Here is a 27,716-nt window from a genome sequence, read left to right as displayed (position 1 = left end):
CTCCCATCCCCTGTAACCAAGGGTGATGTGGCTTGGGAATGATGGAGTGGTCTGAGGGTACAGCTGTCACAAATCTAAATCAAGGAATGTAGGTAAGCACAAGGACTATATTTCCAGGGGTGCATATGCCCCGCAACATATGGGTTCATTACAGCTACTCTGCATATGCGTGGTCCTGGCAATGAGATTCATTTTGTCGGTGGTGGTTGCACGCCCCAGGGAAGGATTACTTGGTACCCTGTTACTGCCTGCTGCCTCTGCTAGGCGCTGTGTCCATCAGTCTTTTAGGCCTGCCAGGGGCAACATGGACATCAGCAGTGTGGTATGTGCACCCCATGCTGGTGGCTCACCTACTGCATTTTTCCACCACTACTGGCCTGCCCATGTAATCAAAGGCAATTGCCACTGGTGGCTATGGCATCAAAATGGTGAAATGGTGGTTGTGTACCGCCTTTGCGCAAATATAAATCAGGGCTTTGTCACTAGTTGGTCACGGGCCAAAAGTCCGCCAGTTAAAGAACCATTGTGTCAATTCCAAGAAAGGCAGCTTTCAGAATTTCATAAAAGGTGGCACCATGTGGCAGTGGCTACTTCTCGTTTCTTTGCCAACCGACTGCGCGGGTCATCGCAGCGACACACGATGTTCCCTGATGCAGCTGTATTGTGGCATCCACGCGGTTTGCCAGGATTTGAATCCATCTGCCTCTGTGAAGCTAAAATAGATTCTTGTATGACAGCCAAGAAGCTGGGATCAGCCCAACAAAGGTATATGTGCCAGGAAAAAGGGCATTAGAGAGACACTGAGGCATGTTTTCTTTGAGGTCAAACCTTTGTTCCCACAAGGACCAGTCGACCACCTGCTGCTGGGAGCACGTGTCACTTTGCTTGGGAGAGAAAACAGACTTGTCCAACTTGTAATTTGCTTTCTGCAAATGAAGATTGTTTTTAATCTTAGGTCTTGTCTTTTTTTTCACTTTTAATCTATGGTTTGTATGTATTCTGAGGTAGTGATAATAAAGTGAAAGGCTACTTTCCTAATTTATTTTAGCACTCCCAATCTACAGGCTCTTCACTGTTACCAATTTTTCAGACCCATAAGTTGATTGGTGAGAGGAACACCATCTTTGGACCATGTGCAACCTTCCTCTGGTTATTATTATTTTTTTTTACAGACTTTTATATAGCGCGAACTTGACCCGAATCGGGTATCAGTGTGCTTTACATAGCACCAGTTGTATTACATTAAGACACATTCATTTTTGTTAGGCACGGGGAGATTAAGTGATTTGCCCAGAATCACAGGATGTTCAGCGTCATTGCCAAGACCCGAACCCAGTTCCCCAGATTCGAGGTCGACCGCCCTAGCCGTTAGGCCAAATCCTCTCCTTGGCACCGCCCACACACATCACCCGCACCAGTGCACCGGGGGTTTTCAGAACAAAGCTACCCAGGTCTAGAGAGAACTTCCCCCCAACAGTTAACTTGGGGCTGAAGAACCCTACAGATACACTTGAAAGGCTTACCCAGGCGAGTTATCGTACCTTCATTTTCATGGCTTTTGGGAACAAATTGCCAAGCATAAGGACTGCGGTGTAGTAGCGGCAGCATTGGCCAGGCATCAAGCAAGCAGGCCGTGCAGGAAAGTTTAGATAGACTGAGATGTGGTCTGGGAAAAGCCTTGTTGGCTGGATGTGAGAGGAACACCTTGTAAATGGCTTTCCTATAAATACTGCTACCAGTGCCCCCCTGAACACCGTAGAAGTAGGGCAGCCTATACATTGTCTAACAAGCAGTGGAACCTCCTATGGTAACCACCTATCTTTGAAGCTTTTGGATGATTTAAGAGCTTCTCTCAAATACCTCTTATATTTGTATAATAATATATATTTATATTGTATTTCCTTGACTTGAGTGGAATTATATTTAAAAATCCAGACTAGAATTGACATATAGAATGAAGCAGCGGAGGGCACACATTAGACCACGTTGTAGCTTTAAACATCTTGTCATAGGCAGCTTCTTAGTGTGTTGTTCCTACCTCTGAAGGTGACTACACTCTGGCCCTGACACTAGGACACAAGACGCCTACTATCCAGCTGGTTCCATTGAACCCATGATAAATGCCTGGCGACTGTCCGCATGATTATTAAATACTTTTTTCTCACTTGAAAGAGTTAATTGCAGTTATTAACTGCATCATCAAAACTTCATTTAAACTTCACACAACAAACACAGGGGCATTTATCAAGGCAGGCGAAATGAAATTATCCATTTTATTAGCAAGCTGTCCCTAAGCTTTTAGGTGATAGCGAGCGGTTTGAGGCCCGCTTTGCATGTCAGCGATATTTATCGCTAATGACCTGCAAAGTGGGCGTACCCGTTAGCGACTGAAAGCAGTCACTAACGTCGCTATCGCCTATTAGCAAGGCAGGCGTAGCAATAAAAAAATTGCGCTAAGCGCGATTATTGCTAAAAACTAACGCCTACTCAGACCAGTTCTTAGCCATTATATCCAACGGGAGGTGGATTTTCTGGCTAAGACCCTATTGGCGATGATGCATGAATATCGCTGGTTTTCCAGCGATATTCACGCATTTCGCCGCTATCCCCGGTTATTTTATCGTATTGGAGATAAACGTTGCTAATAGCACGTTATCTCTGCGATAAAATCCGGCGATGCTTGGCGATGAAAAATATGTCGCTAAGCTTCTTTAGCGATAAATATCGCTAGTTGTTGATAATATGCCCCACAATATCTTTAAATGCAGCTATTACAATGAAGAGTGCAGTAGTGCGGCCTCGAGCCTACTGTGAAATTACATCAGGGTTTTGGTAGTCACTGCGGCAACCTTTTCCTTCAGCAAGAAGCTCTACTGATAAAAACATCCTCTCTGGACAATGCAAATATCCGCTCCATAGGGTGCTGTTTGAAGCCTGTGGCATCCGTAAGGCCAGAGGAACATTTTCGGAGAGTAAATACATTTTTGTAAAAGTTCTAGTTTTCTGTGGATTCATTTTAACCACCTGAGTGCAAGCAAAATGAGTATCTGGGCAATAGGATATATGCTCTTTGACCATCAGCTTTGCATTCCACCCCATATCGCTATGTCCTTGTCCTATTTCAGGTCATTCTCAATCAGTATCAGAATTTATGCGATATATTGCAATAATTATTTTGCATCAATAAATACATGCTTTAGAATTGGACTCCGCATAAAATTGACAATGTGGCTATTTCCCTCACTCTTCTTACCCACAGGCAAGACTTAAAAAAATTAGTTCAGAATTTTTTTAAATGGCGATCATGTAGAGAATATTTATTTATTTATTTAGTATTTTATAGAGCGCACAGCTACCTCCAACGGAGGTGTCCCGGCGCTGAAGACACTGACTCAAAAGGGTCAGGAGAGTGTGAAAGGAAGGGTAGGAATTAGATCTGGGAGAATAGCCATGTATTTAGCTTTTTCCGGAATAGGGGTTCAGATGTCAGAAACCTTATCTCAGTGGGAAGCTGATTCCATAGTTTGGAGGTGGCCACTGCCAGGGACCTTCCACCCGTGCGTGTGAGACGAAAACGGGGGCAGTACATGAGGCGGAGGTGGTTGGATCTGAGGTTTCGTGGAGCTTGTGAGAATTTCAATCTGCGGCGTAGGTAGGTGGGGCTCGGTCATTGAGAGCTCTAAAGGCCAGGGTTAAGGTTTTGAAGTGAATGCGCATTTTTATAGGGAGCCAGTGAAGTTTGATCAAGTGAGGTGAAATGGAATGACGGTAGGGGATATTGCAGATAAGTCTAGCGGCCGCATTCTGAACTTTTTGTAGTTGGTAAATGAGGTAAGTGGGGGCACCTACGTACAAGCTGTTGGCGTAGTCCAGATGAGAGGTGATGAGGGCATGGATAACTGTTTTGCGAGAGTCAAGCGGAAGGAAGGGGATGATTTTTTTAATCATTCGTAGCTTCCCGAAACAGGCTGAGGTGACTTTGTTGATTTGGGTCTTACATGAAAGGGCGGTGTCAAATTGAAAGCCTAAGTTACGGGCAGCTTGAGCTGGTTCCGGGGGGGGGGGGGGGGGGGGGGGGGTTGAGTTCTGTCGGCCACCAGAGATTGGAAGGTAAGGGTAATTTTTTATTAAAGAATAAGACCTCAGTCTTATCTGTATTCAGCTTTAGATTGTTGGCAGACATCCAAGAGGCAATGTTTAGCATACAGAGGCGGAAGTTGTTGAACGATTTATCTGTGTGGTCTTTGAAGGAGAACACCAGCTGGGTGTCGTCAGCGTAAAAGGTTACTTTGACGCCCCAGGATTCAACTATTTCTGCTAGTGGTTTGAGATATACATTAAAAAGAAGAGGGCTAAGGGCAGAGCCCTGCGGTACACCCCAGACCAGTGGTTTTTTGGAGGAGAGAAAGGATCCCAGCATCACTTGTTGCACTCTGTTAGTCAGAAAAGATTTTACCCATGAGAGTGGGGCTCCACAGATACCTACTTCTTGCAGGCGAGACAATAGTTTATCATGGGAGATGGTATCAAATGCTGCGGATAGTTCGAGGAGTACCAACATGGCCTCCTCTCCCTTATCCGTGCATTCTCGGATCGACTCAGATACCTCGAGAAGCGCTGACTCCGTACTGTAGTCAGGTCTGAAGCCTGATTGGGTATCATGAAGTAAGGAGTTAGATTCCAGGTAGTGGGACAGTTGTTTTTTAACAGCTTTTTCGAGAACTTTTGCAGGTTTTGGTAGAAGTGAAATTGGTCGGTAGTTGCTAAGAGATGTAGGATCAATGCCAGTTTTCTTTTGGATGGGGATAAGCATAGCGTGTTTCCAGGCAGAGGGAACAACTCCCGTAAGTAGAGAGGAATTCCAGATGTCAAGTAGGGGGTTTATGATTAGAGGGGCAATTTCGTTCATGATAAGGGCAGGGGCTGGGTCCAGAGGTGAGCCAGATTTACAGTCCAGGAATAATTTCAGGGCCAGTTCTTTGGTGAGTGGTTGGAAAGCATTGAAAGTATGTTTGCAGTTGGAGGTTAGATTTTCGGTAATGTCAGTGCCGTTCTGCAGGATAGTGGCCGCAATATTGGCAATTTTTTCTTCGAAGAAGTTAGATAAGTTTTCACTCAGTGCTTGAGACATGGGTATTGAAGTGGACAGTGCACTGGGGTGAGTGAAATCTTTAACTATGTTAAATAGGGCCTTAGTTGAGTTTTTTGCTTTGGCAATAGTATCAGAAAAGTAGGTGCTCATGGTGTGGCGTTTGAGTTTGCGGAACTCTTTAAGTCCTTGTCGATAAAGGGCCTTGGCTTCTGAGTCGTAGTTCTGTCTCCAAGTTCGTTCCAACTTTTTGCAAGTGCTTTTGTGTGCCCGTAGTTCTTCAGTGAACCATGGGGCTGAAGGTTTTTGTCTGTGGGAGGTAAGCATTTGTAAAGGGGCAACTTTCTCAATAGCAGTCGTTAGGTTGCTATTGAGTAGGCTCACTGCTTCGTTGAGATCGTCTGGAGGCCAGTTTAAACTGTTATATGAATTGTGTGGGAAACGAGAACGGAGAAGAGATGGAGTTGAGGCGCTCTTTATTTCGAATTTAAAAACAGTGTTATTTATAGAATAGTACACCTGGAAGGATGAAACTGGAGGTGCAAAGGATGCAACTTCCCAATTTTTTTATCTTTCTAAAATGGACATTTTTAAAAGGAAATCTGTGGTGCGTGGAAGTGGCGTAAAAATACTTATTTATCCCACTTTAGGCCCCAAATACAAGTCGATTGCAAATTCCTGTGCAAATTGAGCATTTGGTAAAGGCAGATTACGTGGAGTTTAGTAGGTACCAGGGCCTGTATCACAGATAGGGTGCATTGTCCTTGTTTGGGTTACTCCCTTTGTACCCCTAGGTCCAGGGCACGAGTCGGGAGAACACATGGGTGGACGGCGTTCACCCACTTCTTTCACAGGGTAAACACTGTCCACCCTGCTAAGAATTTGGGCCCACTGAATAATGTGCTGAACTCGTCCTTGTGTAATTTCCAAACAACGGGACACTTTCAGCAGCGCCAGCACCTTGTCTGCTTTTGGAGCTTTCTTATTTAACCCCTTGGCCGCGGCGGTAATTCCGCCACGGCGCTGGGGGGGAGGGGTGCCGCGCTGCCATGCTGGTGACGGAACCACTCCGTCATTAGCACAGCGCGCCTGTGGCTGGTGACGGAGTGGTACCGTCACCAGCACACAAGGGGTTAAGACTCCTGCTGAGCCCATAACAAAGGCCTAATTTGATGGGTCATGAGGCCTCCTTTTGTTCAGAGTCCCTTGGCTGGGAGCAGTCAGGAGCCTCACACCTACAAGCAAATGAAGCAGAGGGGAAACAAAGGCTCACACCTTGTTAGCACTTCACATATACTTAAGAGAGGCAGCTTTTCACTTTGTTTATTCCCTGTTTAGGACATATGCATGCACTGTAAGAATATCAAATGTGTTGGTCTTTCCTAGTATTTACATAAAACAAATTGCATTTATATAAAGCTTACATCCCTTGAGGAGGTGTTGAAATTATTTATGTACCACTATTTTCTCTTGTAAAGCCCTACTCATTCCAATGCAAGGTGTTAGAGCGCTTTACATCAACACGTGCATATTACTCGTACATTAAATTATATGTTTGTAAATTAATGTACAGGATGTGTTACATAAAACTGGGGGATTGCAAGGTGTAGAAGTCACATGTCTTCCAAAAGTCACTGTGCTATTATCCTCACAATGTGCTCAAACGTACACATGATAGACCTGATAAACTTGTGATTCCACTTCTTGTAAAGTCGTGGCTTGTGACGCCACATTCTATGATGTCAATTCCTGTGATGCCAAGTGAAATGTCGTGCGCCGTGATGTCGTGCCGTGATGTCACATGGATACTGCCTAACAGGTTAGTCCCCCCACTTCCTTTTTTAGGATTTGAGCCCTGCCTAGGGCACTGTGTAACACAGCCCCACGCGCACAATTTACACCTCATTCCGAGCCTCGGACCTTGGAATGGGGGGATTATGCATTTTGCACCTATCCCCTCTCGATTGAAGGTCACAAAATGGCAAATCGTGCTGTTTGCCTGCCTCGTTTACACCACATTTGACCTGGTGAAATTCAGGTAGGCAAGTGTGTGAATTTTTTGCACAGGGTGCAATCCATTTTTGTGGACTGAAAACTACTAGAACAAAATGTACGTTTTTGTTTTTTTTGCGACACCTGGTGGTTTGTGGCTTTGCAAAGGAACGTGACCTTTGCTCTGGTCACAGAATTTTTCGGTGACCTTTGCTCTGGTGACGTGTCACAGAATTTCTCGGCGACTTGCAGTATCGTGATAGTACACTATCACATATATTGCAATTTTAAAGAAACATTTCAGTGGTAGGTTACCTTTGAGGCTATATATAGATATATGTAGTGTTCTGGCTTGCTGCCCAACTGTTTGTTTGCTACCTGTCTTAGGCTGTATGAATAACTCTGGCCGCAGAAGTAAACACCATGTCTGTTGCATGAGCCCTGGCGTGTCTGCTTGTATCCGATAAACAGTTGCGTTATAGGATGGGGCAGACCTGTGGTCCTGAGGCCACTTCCTCTTTCCAGTGGCTTTCGTATGACAAACCGCTGAGTCCTCACTGAGAGGTCACGAACATCCAGAGGCCTACATTCATCAGGGCTCAGACGCTTCCTGTTCCGAGGTAGGCCTGCAAGCTGAGTCCTCACAGAGAGGTCACGAACAACCCGAGGCCTGACTTCTTCAGGACTCAGACACTTCCTGCTGCCCTGAAGAAGGCCTGCAAGCGGAGTCCTCACTGAGAGGTCACGAACGACCCGAGGCCTGACTTCTTCAGGGCTCAGACACTTCCTGCTGCCCTGAAGAAGGCCTGCAAGCGGAGTCCTCACAGAGAGGTCACGAACAACCCGAGGCCTAACTTCTTCAGGGCTCAGACACTTCCTGCTGCCCTGAAGAAGGCCTGCAAGCGGAGTCCTCACTGAGAGGTCACGAACAACCCGAGGCCTGACATCTTCAGGGCTCAGACACTTCCTGCTGCCCTGAAGAAGGCCTGCAAGCGGAGTCCTCACTGAGAGGTCACGAACAACCCGAGGCCTGACTTCTTCAGGGCTCAGACACTTCCTGCTGCCCTGAAGAAGGCCTGCAAGCGGAGTCCTCACTGAGAGGTCACGAAAAACCCGAGGCCTAACTAATAAATATATATCATCAATTTTGAATGAAAGTTAAAAAATATAATAGACAAAATAAAGATATATTTTTGACAATAAACATGTGTGGTGCATATTGAGCTAATAGTGTTGTTGTGATACAATTGTAGCACAAAATTAACAGTAGCACCGTAACCCAGTGCTTGTTCTTCTTTTCCAACTAACTTCATCAGGGCACAGGCGTTTCCTGCTGCCCTGAAGAAGGCCTGCAAGCGGAGTCCTCACAGAGAGGTCACGAACAACCCGAGGCCTAACTTCTTCAGGGCTCAGACACTTCCTGCTGCCCTGAAGAAGGCCTGCAAGCGGAGTCCTCACTGAGAGGTCACGAACAACCCGAGGCCTGACTTCAGGGCGTAGGCGTTTCCTGCTGCCCTGAAGAAGGCCTGCAAGCGGAGTCCTCACTGAGAGGTCACGAACAACCCGAGGCCTGACTTCTTCAGGGCGTAGGCGTTTCCTGCTGCCCTGAAGAAGGCCTGCAAGCGGAGTCCTCACTGAGAGGTCACGAACAACCCGAGGCCTGACTTCTTCAGGGCGCAGGCGTTTCCTGCTGCTCTGAAGGAGGCCTGCAAGCAGAGTCCTCACTGAGAGGTCACGAACAACCCAAGGCCTACATTCTTCAGGGCTCAGGCGTGTCCTGAGCTCTGAAGGAGGCCTGCAAGCTGAGTCTTGACTGAGAGGTCATGAACATCCTGGGTCTACCTTCTTCAGGGCTCAGACGCTTCCTGCTGCCCTGAAGAAGGCCTGCACAGAGCCAGCACTCTATTGGCAGCGACTAGTGGGGCAAAGTTCACCAAGCTCAAGCAGGCGTTTCACTTCCTCCTCTCTGGCTTAGTTTCAAAGTTACAAAGGCATGTCGACCTGTTCTTCCACATTTGTGCCCGCAAGTGGTTCTCCAAGAGGAAGTATGTTGCGTTTACTGAGGTTGGGTGGATAGCAAATAACATCACAATTCTGTTTCAGGCCTCTGAGTGGTGTGTGCAGTGTCAATTCTACAACAATGCAATTGTAGGCACTGTCCTCCGTGTAGGGTGGCACAAATCCTTTCACTGTCGCTGGAGGCCAGACTAATAAATTGTGTCACTTACACACATAGCCACTTACTCCTTGGATTCAGGAGGTCTATAGCAATCCTTTCTTGTGTGTATTAAAATAAACTGTATTTGCTCTACCACTTTACTGGTACGTCTTTGGTTGCTCAACCATTATGTGTAGGTGTCTGTGGTGATAAGGTAGCTCAGTCCGTTGACCACCTGCTGCTGAGAGCTGTCGCAACCTGCAAGTAATGTGCTTGAATTTTGGTGGGGTTGATTCAGACTTTTGCACTTCAGAGGTCGAAAAAAATGGGTGTTGTTGACCAGGGACAATAATAAGAATAATATCAATTTAAAGTGCTTTAAAACTGTAGAGCCCTGGGTGCCACGTGGCACATATGAACGTGTAGGCCCATGCTCTTAATTAGGAGACAAACAACTACTTATCCCAGGATGCAAAGTAGTGAATACAAATCTGTTTGAAGGCATCACTGTGAGCGAGTGGCAGTGCACAAAAGATGCATTCACGCACGGGGAATGCACTCACTTTTCTCGTTTTGCGGTGCACTGTAGATGGAGGATGAAAGGCTGAGCCTGCGCCGTCGTGAACCAGTGCCGTGCCAATCACAGAGGTGTGGCGTGCTCAGATCTGACGTGACAGCTCAGCGGCTGAGGCGGAGGTTGGAAACCTCGAGGGAGATAAGCTTCTGTGCTTACAGAAGTGCCTCGTCTGCAAAATTAAAAGGTTTTTTTATGTGTAGTTTAATACTGCGGTCAGTGTGTTTGTGGGCGCTCCCAGTGCTGGCACAGAAGTGAGTTGAAACACAGGGATGGCGCAATTTGCTCAAAGCGTGAGGGGTATAATGTTGTTTCACTTGTGGTGAGGCAACCGCTTCTAAGACGTTTCAGCTCTTATCTGCCCCACTCATGCTGGGCCTGCAGCATCCCAAAGTGAGCCCTCTCCCAGAAGGACTGCAGGGCTAGAGTCGGGGTACCACGCGGGTGGACGGGGTCCCCCCACTTATTTTACCGGGTGGACGCCGTCCACCTTGCACAAAAGCTGGACTTCACTCTTTGGCCTTTCTGGCAGCTCGACAGCCTGGCAATTAGAGCGCCGAGTCGCGAAATCCGCCGATGCGTAATTACAGGTGAGGCTTTGTATTGGGAAACAAACCGGCAGCCTCTTCCAAACAGCGGTAATCAGTTTTTGTGTAATTGTTTGTGACGGTTTTTCAGCTGATCTGCCCTGCGTTTCACCTTGGCACCAGGCCTCAGGCGGGGTGTGGGGTGCGGCAGGTTGAAGGACTGGTCTGTTTCTGTGCAGCCCCACTTGGTTAAAATGCACTTGACCTGGAGAGAAGGGGATTGATTGCCATTGACCCCCAAAAATTCCACTTTTGGAAAGAGGACCCATGCCACGTGCCGCAGCCCTCAGGCCCTGGCGGTGCAGTGAAGAGGCACAGGGTGTACCTCTGGATAGTCAGCTGACAGGTCACTTTGGCCACACTTACTGCACAGCTTCATTGGAAGTGGGTAAGGAGGATGTCTGTCTCTCTTAACTTCCCCCAAGTGGCAGCATTCTTACCTTCGTGGCCTCAGAATGGAGTGCCCTCTGGATTATATTTAGGGCTCCCGGTTTTATGGTATTTATTTTTTTGCCATTTCCGTCTGTATTTATCCATATTTCTTTTTTGATAATTTTATCTGTATTTATTCATATTTATTTGGGGTTTTATGGAAAAATTAAGCTTAAATTACACATGCTTGAATTTGTCTGCCAGGTTTCAGTGCTGTGAACACACGCAGAAGATAAATCAGTGCACTTATATGAAAATATGCAAATTTCAGTATCAACCTTGTGCATATCTACTGCTGTTAACCCCTTGCCTGCGCTGAACGTTCCGTGCTAGTGCGAAACGTTCTATTGCGCGGGCGGGGCCGCGACGTCCGCTGTACGTCGGCAGCAGTAATGGGGTTAAAGCCTCTTTACTAAAATTATTTTCTTTTTACCCCCCTTATCTATCAATCCACACATCTATTGGCCTGGCAGTCATGGCAGACAATATTTAGAATTACTCAAAAAGCAACCCAATTTCCATTTTATCCACATTTAAAAATAAATACAGACTAGATAATGAATGTGTTCGGTCTGCATTTATCTGTAAAAATCTGTAAAAAACGGAAAACAGGGAGCCTTAATTATATTGTAGGTACTTATCTCTAGCGCTCCATAGCTCTGGTGTGGAGCTTTTTGTGGACAAGTAACAAAACACAGTGATGGAAGGAATGCTGGAACCATTCTCAGTCACTGGTGATCACTCAGGGCCTTGTACCAGACCAGTGCCGCACTAGACCGAGACCTGCCATATGCAAATCATGCCTGGTCCTGCTCCAATAGGAACAGTGCAGCCCAGACTGCCAGGCCATGTCCCTTCCGGACAGAAATCCCAGGCAGGCTGTGACCTACTTAGGTCTCGCATTGAGGGGAAGCTTGATTCCTGTGGCACGGTGAGTATGGGACCCATTTCAGGGCATACCCGTCTCACTTAGGGCGTCCATGGAACAAGCAACAAGGTGTTAAAGTAATGGTTGAATCAATCTCAGCCACTGGCGATTGTGTGGGGCTGCATTCCAGACTATCGCTTGTTGGTCCACCAGGCCACCATAGACAGTATGCAGATTAGTCTGGGTTTAGTTTTCATCATTGGAGAAGGAGAACACTAAGTTGGCGATGCGTGGGAGGAGAGCGTAGGTTTACAATGAGACATGGGTGGTGATATTTGGTTACATCAGTAGGATAATATGATACCTACAATCAAGTGACAGTTGTCCCACCCCGGAAGTGACGTCACAGTCATACTCATATCACACAGCAGGCACTTTTACACTATGTCATATAGATGGTACGGTCAACCACACCTTCTATATCATGCCCTTATTACTCCAGGTTTGAGAACCCCATAGTGCCTCGTAGTTGTCGAGAGAGCTCTACTAAAGACCGTCTGCGTGGAACATGGGGCACCATGCTGGAAATGGGGGAGATCCCTGCAGATTCGTGATCCGGCTGTTATTATTGAGACCGATTCGGGATCCAGACAGCCCCGGTGAGATAAGTGAACCTGGTCTCGTGCAGTCGTCTTACACCAGGACCTGTTCACAGCACCTGCGGAGCAGCAGCATCATTCTAGGGGATGAGGAAGACATCTTAGTCTCAACTGAGCCCAGCCCGGCTGGGAACAGGCTGGAGCCTAACAAAGTGTTGCCTTAGTCATCAAGGAAACAAAGGTGTGCAGCTAATCGTCACTTCACAGGTGCTTAAGCGATAAACTGTGATTTCGAGCCAAGTGTTTAACTTTTCAAAGCGTTTTCTCTACTATATTGTACCTATCAAAAGTGATACCTTTGATTTTTATTTTTGTCACTAGAGTTGTTTTACAATCCATATATGAAATCCTTGTCTGTAATATCAGGGTCATATTTGTATATTTAGTCGATATCTTGTATTTCCTCTCTCATTTAGTGTATCACTTTTTCTATTGTACCTAACTTTTTCTATACTTCTTTGCAAAATTAATAAAATTATTGAACAAAAAAAACAACTTTTCAAAGCGTTGTAGTAAAGTGATGCACATGCATCTAAGAATGCAAGTAAGAATGTCAGATGTATCTGAACATAGGGGTAATCATAAATAATTTACACAGCACTTTTAATACGTATTTATTATTACCCAAAGGATTTTTTTAGTAACCCTCCAGGAAAGCTTAGAGGTAACTCTCTTTTAAAATGTTTGCTAAGAAGGATTTATCATGTTTTCTCAAACTATTTTGAGAATTGAAGGAATTTCAAGTTTTCAATCTTGATAGATGTAGTTTCAGTGCCTCTGCTTTATTGGTCATGATTGCACACAGGCAGCCTCCTATGCCATTGCCAGGGTGAACCTGTGCTCAGAAAATACACACCATGCTAACACAAAATGCATGTTTAGCTTCAGCTGTCTGCCTACAGGCATGACGCTGGTCTTTGCTTGCCCCCCTTCTCTTCTCCATCCCCTTCCTACTTATATAAGCACCACATGTATCTTCCCCTGCCCCCCTAGCCTCTTGTTTAACACCTCTCTCTGGTGCTCCTTAAGGGCCTTCTGAGACCTTCTTACTTTGATGTACAAAAGGACCCTTCCTGCACCTCTCGTGTTCTCCAACTTTCTCTCCCCCTCCTATAGATCATAACTAGGGTTTTTATTTGGCCTCTTATTTTCTCCAACCTTCTCTTTACCCTTGCGGGATCTGCAAGGATTTTTTCTTGGCCCCTTAATTTCGGTAACTTTCTATCACCCTTTTATTGGGCATCACAAGGATCTTCGATTGGCCACTTATTTTTTTCTAACCTCCTCTCTCACCCTTAGGGACTTCCCAAGGGTCTTTCATTGGCACCTTATTTTCTCAAACCTTCCCACCCCCTCCTGCGGCATCTGAATGGTCTTATCTTAAGCCCTTCCTGTTCTATGTATTAGCTCCAAGTGGCACCACGTGTGCCTTTTGGCACCTCGTTTTCTATGAACGTTGTCCTGCCATGTGGGGCATCACAGGGGCCGACCGCTTGCCCACCTTTTTATCTCTTTCTAAAATATTTCCCTTGCCACAGTTCTCTCTCTTTTCAGGTATTCTGCTCTTGTCTACATTGATGTCAGCCTGTCTGTTCTATTCTTCTCTTGTTGAGTTCTTCAGAGTCCCAGCCATCTGTGTTCACACTCCACCTAATCTGTCTTCTGTCTTGGAACACCTTCCCCCTCCTCAAAGATCTACACAGCTTCTTCCCTCCCCCCCTCCCCAACCCAGCTCTTGATTTAGTTCACATCTGGCAAAAAGGCCTTGACACATCTACCTAGAGTACCACTACTCCTCTCTGGAGAAAGTGCAGCTTAATGACTGAGCAGCTGTACTGACAGTATTAAACCGTTCGCTGCGTGCGTCGGCCAACGGCCGTCGCGAGCACTACCTCCGTAGTGCTGCGCATGTCAGTTGCCCGACGCGGCCCACCTGCGCACGGGAACGCCCGCACCGCAGGGGATTTTACGCCACGGTTGATGGTTTAAGCTTTTGAGAATTAGTCATGATGAGAGCCAACTAACACAACCCCCACAACTGATGGGATAATAGGGAGAGCAGGTCAGGACATCTGCACAAGTCTATGCCCAGCCCACAGGTCACTGTGCGACATTTCCGGAATGCGCATGCATAAGTTGCATAAGTCTGGATGAGGGTAGGGCTGGGGGGACAACAAATGAGCTGGGTAGTGGGAGAGCAACACGGAGAGCGCTGGGTGTGAAGGGAGAAACGGCACACAAGAGAAGGGGAGAGAGCTAGAAAAAACATGTCCTTCCACGGATCGTTAAAGGCAAAGATTTTTAAAAAAACAAGGAGAGGAAAGAAAACCATTGAATAAGAAGCAAGCAAATGAGATTGACTAGAAAGCCAGCCAATACTAAGCGGTGGGCTGACCCAAAGCCCGCCGTAAGTACTGGTGTTAGCCACAACGGGGCTTTCGGCAGCAGAGAGCTAAGGCTGTTGGATGTCCCTGAACACAAGAGCAAATGAAGGAACGACTCAACGGATGGTGAAGGATCTTGGGAGGGCTTTGGGGGAGGGCAGTGAATATGCAAAACATATGCATTTTAAATGCACATACATCTGAAGTTATTGTTAAGGTGAAAACATTCAGCAAGGAAACTATCGTATGCCACTGTTTAACTATAAGAGGTGTGTGGGATTCTGGGAATGTAAAGTCTTTTGAGGGAAGCGGGAGTGTCAGGATTCATCAGGGACCAGGAACTGTCTGTAGGCTGCCCTAGTGCACAGAGGTTGCCCGAATGTGCTTTTAGTGGAGCTGTATGTGCAAAGTAGATTCTGCTGTGTGTTAACTTCTTATCAACTGTATGTGGGAAGTGTAAAGAAGACAGGATCCCCGCAGACAAGGCAGAGTATTTCATGCCTTTCTAAACACAGACCAGGTTTCATACGTAGATCAATGTAATGGAAACCTTATTCGTAATTCAAAGATATGAGATGAAATTTGTAACTGTCGATTTCACTTAGACCCATAAAACTTTATAAATAAATAAATGAATACCCTGGGACTTAGTGGCATAGCAAGGGTGGAGGTGGTCTGCACATGGGTTGGGGGCGGCAGTCCCTCCCCCATGCCCTCCCTGCTGTTACCTGTGGCCGTTGCAGGGCGGCACACGCAGGAACCCGCCACCCTCTTATTCCTACCCGCAGACGTCGCTGAGTGCCAAACCCAGGGTCCGCCATGGGCAGCAAAACGTCTAGCTATGCCACTGCTGGAGCTTTGTCACTCCAATAAAAAACAAGCACTGGAAATGCCAATTATTTTGGCTTTAAAGGAATGTTGAATGGTAATGTGAAGCCTTACAAGTAAATAGCTCAGGAATGGATATGTATTTGAATTGAAGCAAAGAACTGTAGTATAATATTGGTGTAAGTTAAAAGGTCAGGTGACAGTTGCACTGTCAAGCCATACCTAAACATTAATTTGTTAATGACTGCAGAGAAAAACAACATGAATTATCTAGTTTTCGAAGACACTTTAATAACATTACACTGTCATGTATGCCCCTGAAAGTTCAAGCTCAGGCAGCTGGATAAATGCACAAATGATCTCAGCTATGTGGAAGCCAAGCACTTTTGTTGTGGAAGCACACAAATTCTGCCCAATTAAAACATGTACCTGGCTCCCAACATGTGGGCGGTGCCAAAGCCCCACTCTAGTGATGCTCACTTAATTGTCTGGCGACAGCCGTGCTCTCAAGCCAGACCATAACAATACGGTGGAAATGGAACAGTAGATAAGGTGAAGTGCTGCAATTTCCAGTAGTGTTATGAGGAATGACCAAGACCATGTGTTAAGAAATATGTGAATTTGTTATATGAAAAGTATACATAAAGAAGTAAAGAAAACTAAAGAGATGTCCCAAATGTGTCCAAATGCAAGTGTCTGGTGGCTCATTAGTAAAAGCAATAAAAAGCATAATATGTGAATACAAAGGGAGAGAAAAGATTATTTTTATGATATGGACACGTGTTTTACTCGGGCTGTTCTGGCTTGGAGCTTTCTCAATAAGTATTCTACCAACCTTTTTAGGCCATTTAATCATTCAATGTTGTTCATCTTAATTGCAGTAAGTTACGTAAGATGAGCAAATTGCAATGTTTTAATTCATGTATCACAAATAATGCAATATCACAGTGATAGAAAACAAAAGGCAATAATGATTTAAGATGAACCCCTTCTAGGTGACAGTCATAAGTCCCAGAAAGTTGTAGCGTGAGTAGGTTCACTTGGTGGTATAATCGGTAGAGAAAGAGTCCACCTTCAGTGCCCGGCGCTTTCTTGGCTGTTTGTGTGTATGTAAATGCAAGTAATAGAAATAAAGTGTGCATTGGCTAATTTTCAGACAGCGTTCATTGAAATTTAGACTACACTCTGGATTTGAGATGTATATCCCGATTTTTTGCAGTCGCTTTTGTCCGTAAGTAACATCCTCTCCGTTTCTGTTTACTTGCAGATGTCGCGCAGTGAGCAAAGCAGCTGAATCATGAATCAGATCGCTGGGATTGCTAAGCTCCTCGCCAACATTTAGAAGGAGACGCCTCGCTACAGCGGTCGCCACCATGTCGGGTTCCACGCAGCCCGCCACGCAGAGCCGGCGGGCCGCTGAGACGCGCTACCCTCCACATGCCATGTCATACCCAATCCAGTTACCTCGATCACATGCGGTAAGAATCAGCTCCTCAGTAAATTTAATGAATCTCATAGAGAGGTTGGGGTTCTTGTTAATAGGACTTTCTCACCCTCGAAAAAACAATTGTATTTCTATTAATGTCCTGCAAAACCACTTGATTTCACCCTCCTTGGAATCTCCCTCGACAAGTGCTACCTCTGTGCTGTAAGGTGCCCTTGGGAAGTTGCTTTCTCCATACACTTGGTGGGTGACGTCCTCAAAGTCAGTTCAGCGTTGAAGACCTCTCTCTCTTCGACAAGCATTTGGTCTGCTCCTCTGTTGATATTACACCACCTTAAAGTGACTTGAAGCGATCTGTAGGCTGCCCAGTGCAAGACAGACTCCATTAGTAAAATCAGGTAAATCTTTGCCTACCCACAGTGCTTTAAATGAGCAGGTGCTGTCCGGTACTGAGTACCTGCACTTCTTTGTTTCCGTTTAGAGCCCTGCCTACCCAGGCCTGTATGCTATGACCTTCCCCCACTGGGAAGGTCATAGCAGGTCTGATCTTGACAGGAGTACCCTAGCTCAGAGGACTTCCAAGAAACTTTCTCCTCCACATACAGAATACCCCCCCCCACACACACACATACAAGACAGCCCCCAGCCCCCCCCCCCCCCCCCTCCCTGCCTGTGGGGCAGGCAGAGTGTTACTTGCATAAATCTGTTCAACTCTGTCTGGCACTTCTTTGAAATCCACAAAATTTGAAGCTTTCTCCAGCTGGGTTTCCTGATCGCTGGCTACGAAAATAGTTGAAGTTTCAACTTGGATCGTAAAAGCCGATAGATGTGTCCCAGGTGGGACCTAAAACTCCGGGAAGGCAGCTGGGTAATGGATGCTGGAAGGCATGAATGCGTGCGTGACGCATACGTTCCTCACTATCCGGCGAGCAAAGCATTCTGGGAAGATATTAATGGACTGATAGAATGAACTTCAGCATATCTCGCACGAGAGCAGGGGGTGAAGATCTTGTTCCTTATATATGACTGAATACAGCTTACGAGCACCCTGCTGTCTGTGAAGCTAGCCCCGGAGAGGCCGACTGGCCTGCAGAGAAGTTCTGAGACTTCTTAGCAGGGTGCAGCTGCACCTGGAGGGTTGGTAGGGCTGGGGTAGGATCATTCGAGTGTCCAGCTGTGCTCTAGCCCTGCTGTCTGACATGTCACGGATGCTTCCCCCAGGCCTACCTGCCTTCCAGAGACACTGCTCTGGCCTTCTGGCACATTTCCCAGCTTCACCAGAGGCACATGTGACACAAACATGGGTGTGTGCATCACATGCTGTACCCTCTGAAAACCCACCGAAGCAAGGACAGAGTCAAACCGCTGGCTTGCAGTCCATGCACCATTTTTAGTTCCGGCTATGGTTTGGGAAACGTTATTGACTCCAATTCAATAAGTCTTTATTTCGACTTTGTCATAAAAGACATACATAAACATATTAAAATCACATTTCATCATTATTACATCCATTTAAATATTTACAGGGGAATTCAACATTTAATCATCCAATTAATATTATCCACATATAGAATGTACCAACACGACTGTTTAAAAAAATAAATACTGTGTTTGATAAAATCATTAAAATTGATACCATTTGTTTTCCTACATGAATACCAGATTAAATTTATGGAGGCTGCAATTCTTTCAGCTTGTCCCTACGTATTTGCCACATCCACTTTAGAAATTTGGCAAGCGCAACCACCATACTATCAGAGCAATCGGTTTTGAGAATTCTGAGTGCTACGGTCCCACTCTGGATACCCTTTTGTATACAGATCGGCCTAATCCATTTATGGCGAGGAGCTTTATACACTGGGCAGACAAACAACACATGGGCTATACTTTCAGAATGTACTAAACAAAAAGGACACATATGATCGTCTATGTTACACGACCATTTGCTAATAAATGTGTTGATTGGAAGGGTTCCTACCCTGAACTGGTTATTGACTCCTAAATACAGCATCAGTCTAGGTTCACGAACTAAGTAAGATCCAACTTCACATCTAGCTCCATTTTCTGATTACTTTTCTGGTGGCATTGGGGCGTTTTCCACCCATTTGGGGTGTGCCAACCTGCACCCCAGGACTGACCTGTGACCAGCCTGCCCCTACACAGGCAATTTCAAAGGTTTCTGCAGTGTGTGAGCCATGATCAGACAATCCCGCTTCGAGAATCACATAGTGGTGGCGGGCACGTGTACTTAACAGCACCTGGGTACTCATTTTACAGAATTCGCAGGTTTTATCTCTTTGATAACTGAAAAGGTACTGAAAGGATGTTCACCAAACCACAAAGATATTCTGTTCTGGTGAACCCTCTCAGGTGATGCCAAGTTTGATGTAAATCTGTGCAGCAGCTTGTGCTGTAGTGGAGCGCAAACATTAACATGAGCATTTCACGTGCACTCCACCAAAAGCGACTCCTTTGAATAACATTTGACAAGTGGCGTAAGACAAACTGATGGGGCCCCCATGAAGAACGTGGTGAGTTGTACCGGAAATGCCTATTCGCACAAATAGTCATAAGCCTTAGGCTGAATGACAGGCCCCTGAGGATGTGCCCCCCTCTGCCACGGGGGCTGCAAGGGCTCGCGTTAACCCTCTAAACCAGGTAGCAACAAATTGGGCACTGACTGTGACCCGCAATTAATTGCCACAGGGGCAGTGTGCCCCCTGAGGGCACCCTTTGAAAGAGGGGGAAATTAGGTCCCATGGAACCTCTAGACCTCCCCCTGCAGGTGTGTGCTGTCAGTCATTGCACCTGTCTGCAGGGGGGGGAATCGCTGCCCCCATGCCCTTTGAGGTGCAGGTCAGGTGCTGCCGGGACTATCAAAGGCAGAGCGGCTGCTTCAAAGAGCTGGTCCACCTTTCACTAATGGCAGGTGTGAGTTCTGCTCTGTCCTGGGTGCAATGCATTATCTGTGATAGGGCATACTGTCCATATTTGCGCCTGGCACACCCTCTTAAAAGATGTTGCCATTGCACAAAACAGGGACCATGCTCATATCAATAAAATGCGTCGGTCTTGTGGGGACACTTCTCTTTCTCTCCTTTGCCTTTTCTGATCCTACCGTCACACCACATGTTAGAATCATATCATTTCATCACCCAGCTGAAAATGAGACTAATTCATTTAGTGAGTCGAGTGAATTTGAAAAGCAGACCCTATTTCTCTGAATTTGAAATGGTCAAACCTGGTTCTGTGCAGAGAATCATGTTTTTTTAGGTCTTGCCTGCTGACAGTGTATGCACTGTCCGCAGGGAGGGGCACGGTTTACTATAAGGGGCTTAGAGCCCACCCACTGCTTATCATTCATTGTCATCATTGTCACTCTTTTGTGCTGCCTCCAAAATTGGCCAGCAAGTGCCAGGCGTCACTTCCTTTTCTTTTTTTTGTGGAGCATGGACCAAGCACAAATTGGTTCATCTTAACTTGTCCCAAAGCACAAAGGTGGCTGTGAAGTACCTTATACATCAGTGTTATTTGTACATATCACTGGTTCACTATTTACCAATATTCTGGTATGGAAATGGGTAAAAAGAACAAAGACCAATATTTTGGAAGAGAAAGCCTCACTCACATAATGTGACATGCTTCATCATAGGAAACCTCTCCCCACCCTAGTAGGACAATACCACCATGGTGGACTCGACTCGACCGGATGGAGGTATTTTCCTGGACAAAACGGGAAGGATCCAGATAAAACTAAAAGTGCCGGGTTTTCACATTTGATAATAGTAGCCTCTGGTGCATCTAAAACAACTGTGCTATGTAGTGAGAGCTCAATGGCACGGACCATAGTTTCTTACCTGCAGCTGGGCGAGGATGGACTATAGGTTTCTCAGTACGATGTACCTCTTGATGACTGTGTGACTACGGAGGACATCGTCCATCCCCAGACTGGATTGTGGTATCCTCTTAGTGAGGATAAACTAGTACTGAGACCGGGTAGGAATTACTCCGATCTGTTCAGTGAGTGACTTTTATTGTTTGTTTGACTAGGCTCTTAGGGATCCACAGCCCTGATGAATGCCCCTTGACCAGTAGAGGTGGTTATAATTAGGGCAGAAACATGTTGGCACAAGGACGATGGTCCGAGCCATTGTGCTCTCACTCCATTATATCATTAATGTTTTAAATGCACTTCATATATACCTGCCAGACTATGTTTCTATTACCAAGAGTAAAATCCCCCCCCATAAATAAAGACATTAAAAATCATTTCCCTAATTTTCGAGGACAGGATTAATGTCCAGTATATCTATTTTGGCACGTGCTCGACCCACAACCTTTGTTTTAACTCTTCCCCAACTTGCAATTCTGATAACTACCTCACTCAACAATCTATGCCACTTCCCTGCCCTTCCTCTTATAACTCCTGCCTCTCTCGGCAACCACAGTCTCTCCACCCTCTCCCCCAAACCACCCTTCTAGTTGATCCATCTGCCCATGTTGTGAGACCAATGTGCATGCCATTCTTGATACAACCAACAAACCTGCCAACCCACAGACCAGCACACCTGCTCATCAGTGACATTACACCATAGCTAACCCTACACCCTTATTCCAACAAGGCCACACTCGTGGGATTCTCTTTTTTTAACCCAACTCTAATTTGGACACCTGAACTGCTCCCCTACCTTGCTCCAAAATAGTTTCTCCTATGTTTTTTCAACCTCTTTGAGGGATGGAAGGGGTAAAGCACATATCTGTTACTAATGCGACAGACATGCTGGCAACTACACGAAAAACTGACTCCTTAACTCCAGCAGGTCACCTGTGATCGCTCACACCCCCCCCCTACCCCTGCCCCTGCTCCTGCTCTTCCCGCCCCCGGACACCCCTTCCAATAGCCACCATCCATGGCCAGGATCTCTCCACCTGCTAAAGTCGCTCAGGGGAGAACTAACTTTTACTCTAGAGCTGTATTTGCCACTGGGTAACAGGAGCCGGACCATCACCGAATGCAAGCGATGGATGTGCTGCTTTCAGTGTAGGCCTTCTTCTGGATTGAGTGGTATGGCCAAATATGACACACCAAGGGTCACCACCCACACACAATCCACTGGCCGGTTCCTAGAGTATATCCTAGCCGGCCTGCTTAAGTCCAGTCCGTACCTTTCTCATTTAATAAATACTTGTCCTGTTTGCACCGTCTAATCCCCTGTTCTGCTCCTGGTGTGTTCTCTCTACCTGACGCTCACTCACCTACCATTCGTGTCCCGTTCTTCCCCCATGGCGCTCCTGGTGTGTTCTCTCTACCTGACGCTCACTCACCTACCATTCGTGTCCCGTTCTTCCCCCATGGCGCCATTCCCCTGCCCCGCACTTGCTGGTGCCTTCGCCAGCCCTGCCTCATGCCGTCCACTTGACCCTATCCCAGGATCTGAGAGCAAGTGCTGTGCGAATACTTAGCCCGCCTCCTCGACCTGACAGTATCCAGGGCACCCAAGCCGGCCGCCCCAAACCCACCCAATACTGTCACCTTTCATTGGCTCTCTCCATCTCCTGTGCATAAATAGGAAAGCGCCAGAGACAGTCACAAGCAGGCGTTTGAGATGTGGCAGGGTGCAAAAGCTGCCCACAGTCAACCAATCAATCAATCAATAAAGCGAGCTACTCACCCGCGAGTGTGTCAAGGCGCTGGGGGGGAGAGGTTGCTGCTACTGCTCGAAGAGCCAGGTCCTGAGTAGCCTCCTGAAGGTTAGTAGGTCTTCGGTCTGCCGTAGGAAGATTAGGGCATGTGTGTGTGTTTTGTTAATGCTCTGTACACTGCATATTGCTTAGCTGTTTGGGGGCGGGGGGAGAAATTTACACTGTGCTATGTGTTAGTGAAGATTAAGAAAATCCTTTAGCATTGCGAAAGCCAAAATTCTTCACTTTGTCAATACTTGTGTTTCATTTCTATTCTGGTCTTTTTTAATTTAGATTTTCTTCTCATAATTACATACATTCAGCGGTCCTTATAAGACAATATACTGTACCCTAGCTGTATACTTCAGGAATACTATATACCCCTGAGATGATTGTGAGACGTAAAGCACAAGGTTACAGACGTAGAACTCTAAGGGATAGATAATGTCTTTAATGTGTACTCAGGGAAGTAAATCAGTCACTAGATTGCCGGTGTTCTTGAGAAGCACTCAATCAATCAATCAGGAGTTTGTTAAAGCGCGACTACTCACCCGTAAGGGTCTCAAGGCGCTAGGGGTGGGGGGGGGGTTGGGGGGGTGCAGGTTCCATTCCATCAAGGAGGGGGTCTGTCGAAGAGCCAGGTTTTGAGGTTTCTTGCGAAGATGGGGAGCGATGTTGTCTGTCTGAGGTGGAGCGGAAGGGCGTTCCATGCTTTGGCCGCGAGGAAGGAGAAGGAGCGGCCTCCCGATCTGGTCTTTCTGGTGCGGGGGACCACAGTGTAGGAAAGCTGGGCTGATCGTAGGGTCCTTTGGGGTGCGTGGAATTTGAGTCGGCTGTTCAGGTATGCTGGTCCGGTGCCGTGGAGGGCCTTGTGTGCGTGGGTGAGCATCTTAAAGGTGATTCTCGCCTCGACGGGGAGCCAGTGGAGTGTGCGCAGGTGCTGGGAGATGTGGCAGTGTTTTGGCAGGTTGAGGACCAGTCTTGCGGTGGCGTTCTGGATGTTCTGTAGCTTGCGGATGAGGTTTTTGTTTATTCCGGTGTAGAGTGCGTTGCCGTAGTCGAGTCTGCTGGTGACCAGGGCGTGAGTGACTGTCTTTCGGTGTTCGAGGGGGATCCATTTGAAGGTCTTACGAAGGAGGCGGAGGGTGTGGAAGCAGGAAGATGAGACAGAGTTGATCTGGCGGTCCATTTTGAGCTCGGAGTCCAGGATGATTCCCAGGTTGCGTGCGTGGTCTGTGGGGGTTGGCGGGTTTCCGAGGGCGGTGGGCCACCAGGTGTCACTCCAGGCGTCGGGGTTTGGGCCCATGATGAGTACTTCTGTTTTGTTGGTGTTTAGTTGTAGGCAGCTGTTTTTCATCCATTTGGCGACGGCTTCCATGCCTTCTCGAAAGTTGCGTCTGGTGGTGTTGGGCTCGTTGGATAGGGAGAGGATGAGCTGGGTGTCGTCTGCATATGACACGATGTTGAGTCCGTAGGTTCTGACGATGGGGGCAAGTGGAGCCATGTAGACGCAATTGCATAAATGCCAACATTCCACATTCTCCATATTGATTTTATTTTTTAAATGTTTTTCGTTCCACTTTTGGTCTATTTACAAATAAAAATGTCAGTTCAAAAATCATCCTCTACGGTGTTTGTCAAGAAGAACATTGCAGTGCTCAAAAGCCTGGCTTTGGCGTTAGAGTGTGCAGCTGCCAGCAAGGTAGTGTACACTGGGCTACTTGACATTGGAGTGGAGAACGGTAGCGCCTCACAACAAAAAATATGAGGGCCGGCGCTATTAGGCTTGGCGTGGTAGTAGGCAGGGCCGGTTCTAAGATTTTTGGAGCCCCGGCCGAGAGGTAATGTGCGAGGCACCTCTAATTTGCAGAGTGATACATTCAGGGCTCCTGAAGCTGCTTTGTGCAGATTCCTCCTGGGCCGCAGCTCCTACTCTCAGCCACCCACAAGCACCTCTTTTACAGCTCCTAACGGCCTGAAGGCTTGAGAATTGCTTGTGGGATGAGAATTAAAACCGTGGGGGCGCTAAAGTGCTGGACAAAGGGCGTCCCACAGTGTCTCTGAATGGGCAGCCGGGCAGGAGGCCTAATTGCTGGACAAACCTGCAAAATATGTCTCCTTGCGACTGGTACAAAAGGAAGAGTCTCCCGCCCCTAGGCCTTCCCACACCATCCCCGAGAGGCCAAGGGAGGGGATACCTCCCATGTGCCCAAGTGTTACGAGACATCTTTCTTTCAATTGGATCGGCAGCGGTACATGAGCACCCGTGGTGTTGCACTGGTGCAGGCCCCATGCTGGTAGTCTGAGTGTGAGGCCCTGGGCAGCTGCCCATGCCTTGTGCCGGCCCTGGGAGTAGGTGGTTACCAATCTCCTGGCCTTTATTTTTAAGTCCAAGCTAGTTAAATTATTGAGAAAAGCAGTGAAATCCATTATTTTATCCTTCTGGAACATTAACCTAAACAGCGAACACATAACTAAATAATTTTTAAAGTATGTCAGAGCTGTCCAAGTCGTTTCAAAATGATTATTAGAGCAAACAGAAGGATAATTACCTCCTCAGAAAAGAATCCTGACAATTTGACACAAATTCTTTTTCACCTGCCAGGTCTTGGCTGTTCCAGAATAGCAAAAGTTGAACAAAAGTTGAACAAATAGCTGGTATTGTTTCCTAAGAAAGGTGGCAACCCTAGATGTGGCGGAGCTCACATGACACCGGAAGTCTTTGGGGCGGTGCTGGGGGAGTTTCCAACTTCCCCCGCTCATTCGTGATGCACGCTTACTCTCACACAAAATGATTGGTGGGGGGGGGGCGGGAATGTAGTTGGAATGTAGTCTGAATGTAGTCAGTAGTGCGCCGGTGGGTGGCATGCAAAGGGCAATAAAGCCCAGGAAATAAGGAGGCTGCTTTCTTTGCCCCCTTCCGCTTTATGAGCTGGTGGGCACCATTGTTATTTTTAGATGCGTGGATCCTATGTCTTTGGTAGGTGCAGTGCCAAAATAAAACTCGAGGGGAGGGGGCCTTCCTTCCCTGGACCCAGTCAGGTGCTCTCAGAACAGGGTCCCGGAAGTGCTGAAGGGGCACCCTGGAGCTCGGTGGCCTCCCCGCGCCGTGTGGGCTGCAAGAGCTAATATAACGCCACTGAATAGATAGCTGGTTAGCATTTCTCCAACCAATTAGCAATGATATTGGGAAACTATGCATCTTGCAGCTTAGTACATTAAGGCCTTGCTTGAACAGTGTTCCTTCCCCATCATGATTCGCAGAGTTTAGTATTTTTGTGGGACACTGGAGGGTGGTATGCTTCTGACCTAAATCACCATCCCAGGATGCCAAAAAAAGACACAATGATGTAACAGGGTCAGAATTGCCTTTGGGTTTCTTATTTGCTGATTCATCACCCACAATCGTTTGATACAAGTCACATCTCATTCGTCGCCCATGATTGTTTGATACAAGTCACATCTCATTCGTCGCCCATGATTGTTTGATACAAGTCACATCTCATTCGTCGCCCATGATCGTTTGATACAAGTCACATCTCATTCATCGCCCATGATTGTTTGATACAAGTCACATCTCATTCGTCGCCCATGATTGTTTGATACAAGTCACATCTCATTCGTTGCCCATGATTGTTTGATACAAGTCACATCTCATTCGTCGCCCATGATCGTTTGATACAAGTCACATCTCATTCATCGCCCATGATTGTTTGATACAAGTCACATCTCATTCGTCGCCCATGATCGTTTGATACAAGTCACATCTCATTCATCGCCCATGATTGTTTGATACAAGTCACATCTCATTCGTCGCCCATGATTGTTTGATACAAGTCACATCTCATTCGTCGCCCATGATCGTTTGATACAAGTCACATCTCATTCATCGCCCATGATTGTTTGATACAAGTCACATCTCATTCGTCGCCCATGATCGTTTGATACAAGTCACATCTCATTCATCGCCCATGATTGTTTGATACAAGTCACATCTCATTCGTCGCCCATGATTGTTTGATACAAGTCACATCTCATTAGTCGCCCGTGATTGTTTGATACCAGTCACATTGATGACCAGTATGCATCTTCTATGATGTCTTGTAGGTGACGAGGCTCTACTCCCCACCTGCAGGATTACAAGGTGTTTACCTTGAAGAAATGCTAATGTCTTTTGTTATTGTGTTAGTATCTTATTGTACATAATTGAACTGGTGTGAGAGTGTACGTGTTTGCATGCTTGCACATGCACACAGATGCATGCCCCTTGTTGCCTGGTTCAAGCATAACTTTTTGATAAAAAAAATTACCATGGGTGATAAATGATGTTTAGAGTGCTGATGAGTCGTTGCTGGGTCTGTGACCGGCCAATCGTGGGCTCTGATTCGTCACCCATCACTGAAGATTAAGACATCACTTCCAGAAACCCTCTTCTTTGGAACTCACATCTGCTTCCGAGAACTTGTCTATTTCCTCTGACAGGCATGCAATGTTTAGAAGGGAGGGGAGTTATAGCTGTGGATTATTCGTTTTTGTAGCTGGTTCTAATCCACCCTGAAGAAGAATGTTTTCTTTGGATTTGATTTATCTGCACACACATGATTCCTATTAATTTGGTGTATCCAGAACGTTTCGCCAACTCATGCTTGCTATCAGCAAGGGCATGCAGAAGTTTTCAGCGCTGTAGGCGTAGTAATGTGACGCCACCCACAATCTGTGGCCGGTACCCAAACCCCTGTAAATTGTGGCACAATATGGACAGGATGTTGTGGCACGAATTGTGACACATGTTAACTGTTCCTGTTGAATCTACTAGTGGCATGCAATAAGGTGTCTCCAGGCACCACTTGCTGCAGACCAGGCCTGGGATTCCAAAATGTCAGCACGGTGCATCATTGGCCTGTTGCTTACCCACAGCTGAAATTGAGGAGAGGATGTTTGGCAAACCAAGGCATATGGTATCTTTGTGGCTTTATTTTTAAAAAAATGCAGGCCCTGGTAGATGATATCAAGAAACAA

At 46.6% G+C, this 27,716-nt stretch overlaps 1 protein-coding gene across 13 annotated transcripts in view; it reads left to right on the top strand.

Moving 5' to 3' along the window:
- The window catches only part of NCOR2 (nuclear receptor corepressor 2), a 1,388,857-nt gene that overhangs the window by 180,036 nt on the left and 1,181,105 nt on the right, over positions 1-27,716 (top strand). For all 13 annotated transcript variants that reach the window (XM_078667637.1, XM_078667632.1, XM_078667640.1 and 10 more), the window contains exon 2: positions 16,839-17,049. In XM_078667637.1, coding sequence (XP_078523763.1) covers positions 16,945-17,049 — 105 coding nt within the window. In that variant the 5' untranslated portion in view covers positions 16,839-16,944. The remainder of the gene's footprint in view (positions 1-16,838; positions 17,050-27,716) is intronic.

Source organism: Lissotriton helveticus, chromosome 11 (genome assembly GCF_964261635.1).
Source record: "Lissotriton helveticus chromosome 11, aLisHel1.1, whole genome shotgun sequence".
Classification (NCBI taxonomy): domain Eukaryota; kingdom Metazoa; phylum Chordata; class Amphibia; order Caudata; family Salamandridae; genus Lissotriton; species Lissotriton helveticus.
The sequence above is the reverse complement of the archived record's forward strand: the minus strand, read 5'-3'. Positions and strand labels throughout refer to the sequence as shown.